The 7,728-nt window shown below is 39.7% G+C and overlaps 1 protein-coding gene across 1 annotated transcript in view; it reads left to right on the top strand.

Moving 5' to 3' along the window:
- Nucleotides 1-2,598: 2,598 nt before the first annotated feature.
- ZNF484 (zinc finger protein 484) overlaps nt 2,599-7,728 on the top strand; it is a 28,623-nt gene continuing 23,493 nt past the window's right edge. Inside the window, exon 1 of the mRNA XM_029204047.1 lies at nt 2,599-2,703. Within this exon, the coding sequence (XP_029059880.1) occupies nt 2,683-2,703 (21 nt within the window). The 5' untranslated portion in view covers nt 2,599-2,682. The remainder of the gene's footprint in view (nt 2,704-7,728) is intronic.

Here is a 7,728-nt window from a genome sequence, read left to right as displayed (position 1 = left end):
GATAGACCCCTGTCATTCCCTAAAGGAAAGTAATCTTGCAATAACCAATCTGCTTTCTGCCTGATAGAAATAACTTCCTTGTTCCTGCTCTCTTCTGCCCATAAAAAAATTTCATTTTGCACAGCTTCTCAGAGCTCCTTTCTATCTGCTATGTTGGATGCTGCCAGGCTCATGAATCGTTGAATAAAGCCAATAAGATCTTTAAAATTTACTCAGTTGAATTTTATTTTTAATATATTTAAAAATTCTATTTGCTAATACTTTGTTAAGGATTTTTTCCTTATCAACATTCATGAAGTATATTGATCTGTATTCTTTTTTTTTTTTGGTACTGTCCTTCATGTTGGTATCAGAGCAATACTGGCCTCATGAAGTTAGTTGGACTGTGTTCCTTTCAATTGTTTATTCTGAAAGAGATTGTATAGAATTTGTGTTAATCTTTAAATGTTTGTTAGAAATCTCCAATCTCCAACATCTGGGCCTGAAGATTTCATTTTCAGATGTTTAAATTTTGACTTCAATTATAGAGCTACTCAACATATTTATTTCTTGCTGTGAAAGTTGTTGGAGTTTGTGCTTTTATGAGCAATTGGTGTATTTTTCTAAGTTGTCAAATTTATGTGTGTAGAATGGTTTTGGGTATCCTCTTTTATTTTAACGTCTTTATTGGAGTATAATTGCTTTACAATGGTGTGTTAGTTTCTGCTTTATAACGAAGCGAATCAGCTATACATATACATGTATCCCCATATCCCCTCCCTCTTGCATCTCCCTCTCACCCTCCTTATCCCACCCCTCTAGGTGGTCACAAAGCACCAAGCTGATCTCCCTGTGCTATGTAGCTGCTTCCCACTAGCTATCGATTTTACATTTGGTACTATATATATGTCCATGCCACTCTCTCACTTTGTCCCTTCCCCGTGTCTTCAAGTCCATTCTCTAGTAAGTCTGTGTCTTTATTCCCATCCTGCCCCTAAGTTTTTCATGACCTTTTTTTTTTGCTCTTCCTCTTCTAGTTTATTAACGTGGGAACTTAGGTTATCGATTCGAGAATTTTCTTCTTTTCTAATGTAAACATTTAGCAGTATAAAATTCCTCTCACCACTACTTTACTTGTCAACTACAAATTTTGATACATTTCGTTTCCACTTTCATTCATTTCAATGTATTTAAAAAATTTCCTTGAGGGCTTCCCTGGTGGTGCAGTGGTTGAGAGTCCGCCTGCCGATGCAGGGGACATGGGCTCTTGCCCCGGTCCAGGAGGATCCCACATGCAGCGGAGCGGCTGGGCCCGTGAGCCATGGCCGCTGGGCCTGCGCGTCCAGAGCCTGTGCTCCGCAACGGGAGAGGCCACAACAGTGAGAGGCCCGCATACGGGAAAAAAAAAAAAAAAAAAAATTTCCTTGAGTCTTCTCTTTTGACCCACGGATTATTTAGAATTGTGTTGTTTAATTTACAAGTGTTAATTTCCCATTGTCTTTCTGTTACTGGTTTCTTGTTTGATTCTATTGTGTCCAGAGAACATACTCTTGATGGAGAAAATTTTCACATACTGAGGTATGGAGAAGTCATTTTGGCTTATACATGGTTCAGCCTGAACTTTGGGTGAACTAAAGCAGCCTGACTCATGGCCTGTCAAGTACACACAGTGTATCTGCTTTAACCATTAAGGTAAAGAATGTCTGTTTCAAAGGTAAGGATAAATAACTCCCTTCCTATAGCTTCCAATGTTAACACTCCCTCAAAGATAAAGTTCCCTTTCCAGACACCAGGGTCCTGCTGTCTCGCTGTATATGTAATAAATCTGTCTCTTTTGAAAGCTTGAAGGAATATACCCCTGTCATGTTTGATGTATGCTCTTTGTTCTGATAAGGTTTAAGCTTATGCTAAAAACCATGCTTCAGGGGAGTGGTTCCTCAGAGCTATCTGAGAAGCTGTCTCCTGGGCTACAGTTCTCAGTTTGGCTCAAATAAAACTCTTTTATATTCCTATCTTAGATTGTTTACTTATTATTTCCATCAATACTGTCTAAGATTTCAGTTCTATTAAATTCGATAAGATTTGTTTTACAGCCCAGCTTATGGTATCCCTTGGTAAATGCTCCATAGGTGCTTGCATAGAATGTTTATTCTACTGTTTGGGGGCGGAGTGTTTAATAACTGCTGATTAGATATTATTGTTTGATGGTGTTTGAAGCCACAGGAGTAGGGGAAAGGCCTGGGGCTACTTGGGGTGACCGACTCTGGTCACCCAGAGCTCTGGGTACCCAGAGCTCTGGGTTGTTCCTGGCTTAATTCCAGGATACATACCTCTGGTCCACCTTTCCTCCTGACAACTCTTAACTACACACAAGTCTACGTCACTTCAACATGGCCGCCCACAGGCCTGAGTGACTACAGGGGCGCCGCCATAATGACTTCAAATTTAAGACATTTAGAGAGGGGCGGGGTTCAGCAGAGCGCCATGCTGGATACTGGCAAGTTTTGGCAAAGAAGCCGCTACTGAGCATGCGCACACCCAGGAGGCGCCTAAGGAATTCCGCAGGGACAGGGAGGGATCCAGAAAAAGGAAGTGGGTGCTGTTGTCGTTCCAGTGATTAAATGACCACTGTCTTGAAAGAGCGAGGGTGAGGGGCTGGTGAGTGCAGGGAGTTTCCGAGGGCTGAGTGAAGAGGTGTCTCTGATGTCCGTGAAGAACAATCGGGTCAGTGATGGAGGCGGTCAGTGGATGGAATAATAGCGGTCGGTGTGGTCTTGATGGTGGCTTCCCGGCGGATTGATAGTGGCGTCTTTAATGGTGGATCCGCGGAGACATGGGGTGGGAGTGATGGGGTCTACGATGGTGGATTCCCAGGCGGAGTGATGGGGTCTGTGGGATCTTTGATGTTGGATCTGTGGACGACTTCCCGCAGTCTGTGGGGGGTGGGGAGGATAACTGTGGGGCCTGAGTAATGAAGGCTCTGAGGGGGAAGGATGCTAGATCTTCATTGATTTACTCTTTTTTCTAATTACTGGTTTGTTTCTATTTCTGATATTTTAAAAGTTGTTGATGGAAATAATAAATAATCATAACAGGAGTAGAAAAGAGTTTTATTTGAGCCAAACTGAGGACTGTAGCGCAGGAGATAGCGTCTCAGAAGGCTCTGAGGAACCTCTGGGTTGAAGCATGATTTTTAGCATAGTCTTATACCTTATCAGAACAAAAATCATACATCAAACATGACAGGGATATATTCCTTCAAGGTTTTAAGAGCACCAGATTTAGTACATATAAAGTGAGAGAGCAGGACCTTGGTGTCTAGGAAGGGGATGCCATGGGAAGGGAGTTATTTATTTTTATCTTCGAAACAGACTTCTTTACTTTAATGGTTAAAGCGGATGTGCTGTGTGTGTTCACACAAGTTCAGGCAGAACCATGTATAAGCCAGAATGACTTCCCCATACTTCTGTATGTGAAAATTTTCTTTATCGTTATCATGGTACACTTTGCTAGAGACTTTTTGATCCCTTCCATATCCAGATTAGTAGCTACTGTGTCATTCCTAATATTTATGTATCATTTTTCTTTCCCTTTTTTATTATCAATCATCTCAAGGTTTACTTTATTGGTCATTTTCAAGTACCGATTGTGTTTATACTCTCTTCTGTTTTTATATTAATTTTATCTTTTTATTTTTAGATAGTTTCTCTTTTATCTCCATTTTATGTAAATTGCCATTCTTTCCCTTATTTTCCCAGTTTTATACTGGATACGTTTAGGGGTATAAAGTTTCTTCTATATACATCTTTATCTTTGAAATGTATAAGTTCAGTTTGATGTTCCACTTTGATCCTGAGTTATTGGAGTTTCTTCATTCCCAAATTATTGATATGTTTTGTTTATTTAAAATTTTATTATATTGTCATAAACTGTAGACTACAAAGTCTCAACTTTTAAAAATTTGTCAAGATTTTCCTTGAAGACAAGTTACACAAGTTACATTGAACTTTGTTCAATGGCTATAGGAGAAAGTATATTTTCTGTTTGTGTGGTATAAACTTCTCTTAATGTATATTAAATATAGCCTGTTAGTATTTTTCAAGTTTTTTTCTTTCCTATTTTTGGTCTACTTGATTCATCATATTCTGAAAAAGATATAAAAATAATCTCTCACTAATAATTCACTTTGTAGTTCTATATGCTTTTTTGCTAGATTTATTTGTGTGTGTTTGGGGGAGAGACACACATAAACCTAATGGTTAATGCATTTTGTATCATTTTTTTCATTTATTGGATGCTATTATTACAGGATCCCTCTTTTCAACACAAAGCAATTTCAATTTTGAATTTCACTTTGGTATTTATATTGCTATCCTTGTTTTCACTTTCATTTCATTTGGATGATTTATCTTTGCCCAGGTCTTTATTTTATATTTCTATTTGTCTCATTGTTTAGGTTAACTACTTATAATAGATACATTTTAGTTTTCTCAAATCCAACCTATAACCTAGTCTTTGTTTGTCAGTAGGATAATTTTACCTTTTCAGTTTAGTGTAATAATGATTTACCTGATTTTTATACCTTCTGTTTTAATGTTTACTATTTATTTTAACTCATTTTCTTTTCCTTTTTCATACTTTTATTGGATTGATGAAATTTCTGTTCATTGTTTCCATTCTACACCCCAGATAACTCCTGTTTTTTTCCTGAGATAGTTTAAAATGTTTTGTCATAGGATAGTATTATTAATTTTCTGTTTAATGGCCTCCTTATCACATAATCATCTTTTTAAATAATTATATATCTCTTGCAAAAATTATTGCCGAACAATTTTTCCATTTGCTGTTTCTCATCTGACTTATTTTACATTTGTTTGGAATACTTTTTGTGGGTATTTTCCTCAGGTAATGATAAGAGATATTCTTCAAGTGCTTTTATTTCTGAAAATGTCTTTGGCCCTCACAGAAGTGGTCCTTTAGATGCTACTTCTGATGTCAGTTAGCTTTCATTACTGCAGATGGGGCATCTTGATTTTCTTAATTCTTTTTCTGTAAATAATCTGTTCTTTCACACATGATTTAGATGTGTTTTAGATTTTAAAGTTTACCTTTAAAATTCAAAAATATTCCTAGATTTGTTCACTGATTGAGCTCCAACTGGTGTGCGTGTTTGTGTGTAAATTTGTTGGAAAGGCTAATGGTGTAGGCCTAGTGAGTGGTGTGGATAGTGGTAGGAGTCCTTGGGTGATTTCTCAGAGTCCATCACAGGTGCAGGTATGTCTGGAATTGGAGTCTTGGGATCACTGATGGAGATGCATTGTGGGTAGTGTGGACAAAGAACACTGCCTGCCATTTCAGTAAACAAAGTATGTTGTGGCTATCAAGCCATCAGCCACTGCAGCCACCCCCAACTGTGCATCCTGAGGGGAATCCAGAATGGGGAAAAGCAGGATGTTGGCCCTAGATAGTTAGATGCATGTCAAAGGAATGATTTCAGTGAGCCCACACTCTTGCATCTCCCATATATAGGAAAGTGCTAAATTTATTAACTTGAGATGTCTGGATTTTCTTTAATTGACAGTAATCTTTTGATGTTCCAATTAGATGGTTTTGGTTTTGTTTTGTTTTGCAAAAACTCATATATATTCTGGCTCCTCCCTTACCTCTTTGGAACAGTCCCTCAGAGCTATCTGAGGGGCTGTATCCTGGGCTTAAGTCCTCAGTGAGTCTGCTGAATAAATAATAATCCTCACCTTTTAGGCTGTGCATTTTTTTTTCAGTCGACAGTAGTGATAACAGTGTGGAGGCCAGTTATTGGTACATGTGGTATTGTGATATAATAAGAAATATATATTTTGGGTTTCATCCACAGTTCCCAGCACATAGCTCCTAACACCTTTATTATTTCCTAAGTGATAAGGGCTATAGGGGCTTCTTTTGTTCCTGTCTCTTGAAATAGCATCAAAGGGATAGGGTGAAATTAGTGGGGGTTTTTTGCTATAAAACATTCCTTTCAACCACACCTGAAGTGATGTTTGGAAAGGCCCTAGTGAATTGCTGGATGGGGGCTGGTTGCCAGGGGAACCAAGCAAATTATTAGCGTTTTAGAACTTGAAACCCACTCTCTGGCTGGAGGTTGAATCAGTTGCCAATGGCCAGTTATTTAATCAATCATTTGTACATTGTGAAGCCTCCATAAAAACCCAAAAGTGTGGGGTTTGGAGAGTTTCTGGATTGAACATGTTGAGATTCTGGGAGAGAGATGCACTGCTTCCGACATATCTTGCCATAACCATCTCTTCTATTCTACCTGGCTGTTTCTGAGTTATATTCTTTTATAATAAATTGGTAATCTAATAAGTAAAATATTTTCTTGAGTTCTATGAGCTGCTCTAGCAAATTAATGGAGACTGAGGAGGAGGTCGTGGGAACCTCTGATTATAACCAGTTGGTCAGAGCACAAGTAACAACCTGAACTTGTGATTGGCACCTGAAGTTGGGGTGGGGACAGTCTCATAGGACTAAGCCCTTAACCTGTGTGATCTAGTGCTAACTCTTAAGTAGATGGTGTCAGAACCGAGTTAAATTGTAGGACACCCAGCTGGTGTTGTAGAATTGCTTGGTTTGCGGCCCCCTCCTCCCAACACACACAACACACACACACACACACACACACATTTGGTGGCCAGAAGTGTTGAGAATAGAGGAAAAATACACAGGAGGAGTTTTTCCTTTTCAGGGCATGATTGATGTAGAACCAGGACCATGAGGTAGAGATGTTGGAGGTTCTGTGATCAGGGACTGTAGAATGAGTGATTGTGATCTCGTGGAGAGAGCAGTGAGTGGTGGCTTGAAGCGAGATCTTAGTTCCATGCCCAAGAATTGGACCTGGGTAGCCTGGCTGAAAACCAAAAATCCTAGCCCCTAGACCAGCAAGGGCAAAGTTTCCCTGGCTCTTGCCCCATTTGAAAGCAAGAATGTTTCAAGGAGGCAGAAACCGTAAAAACAGGTACAAAGTTTATTATTAGAGACACAGCACAGCATGTGGGAGAGACATAGAGAAACAGTTTGTGTAGTTAAGACGGAAGCAAGGCAGAGATACACACCCGGAGAGAAAGAGTATGGGCATCCTCCCTAATGAGGAGTGAAGTAAGGAGGTGGTTAAATCATTTATATAAGGCATTTCATCTGGGTCTTTGCTTATCTTTAACCAGTTATCTCACTTCTTTTTCCACACCTGACCTATCCTAGGTCCCTCCCTCACATGTATGCACATCTTTTTGCCAAGATGGATTCCAGTGCAGAAGCCTGTGGGAAGGTTGACACCACCTATTATGGGGTGGCACCCCCTCCCTTTTTTGACCCCTGAGGAGCCTTTCTATGCATGTGTAGTTGGGGAGGTCTCCTTGACCTCAAACATGAGAAATATGTGGTCTCTTTATCGTTTATCTGGGCAGGACTCAGCTCCTGTCTGCCCCTGCCATTACTGTTATCTTAAAGTGTCCACTGGAGGCAAAGTGCAGCTGTTTACCCTGTTCCTGTGTTCTTTCTATCTGGAAGTGTAAACAGGAAGCTGGCTGTAAATGTCTAACCTGGAGCCCATCTATTTCTTGCCTCAAGAAATATAAACAGAGGATGGTTGTAAATGTCTAGCCTGGAACCCATCTATCTTCTGCCTCAGTTGCGGCCTGTGGGAAGCAGGACAAGGGAACCAGTGATTCTGATGTGTGAGTAATGGCTGCTGGGGTG

The sequence above is a fragment of the Monodon monoceros genome, unplaced genomic scaffold, assembly GCF_005190385.1.
Source record: "Monodon monoceros isolate NGI ecotype Baffin Bay Population unplaced genomic scaffold, NGI_Narwhal_1 Super_Scaffold_5, whole genome shotgun sequence".
NCBI classification, from domain to species: Eukaryota; Metazoa; Chordata; class Mammalia; order Artiodactyla; family Monodontidae; genus Monodon; species Monodon monoceros.
This window is presented reverse-complemented; position numbering and strand designations above follow the sequence as displayed.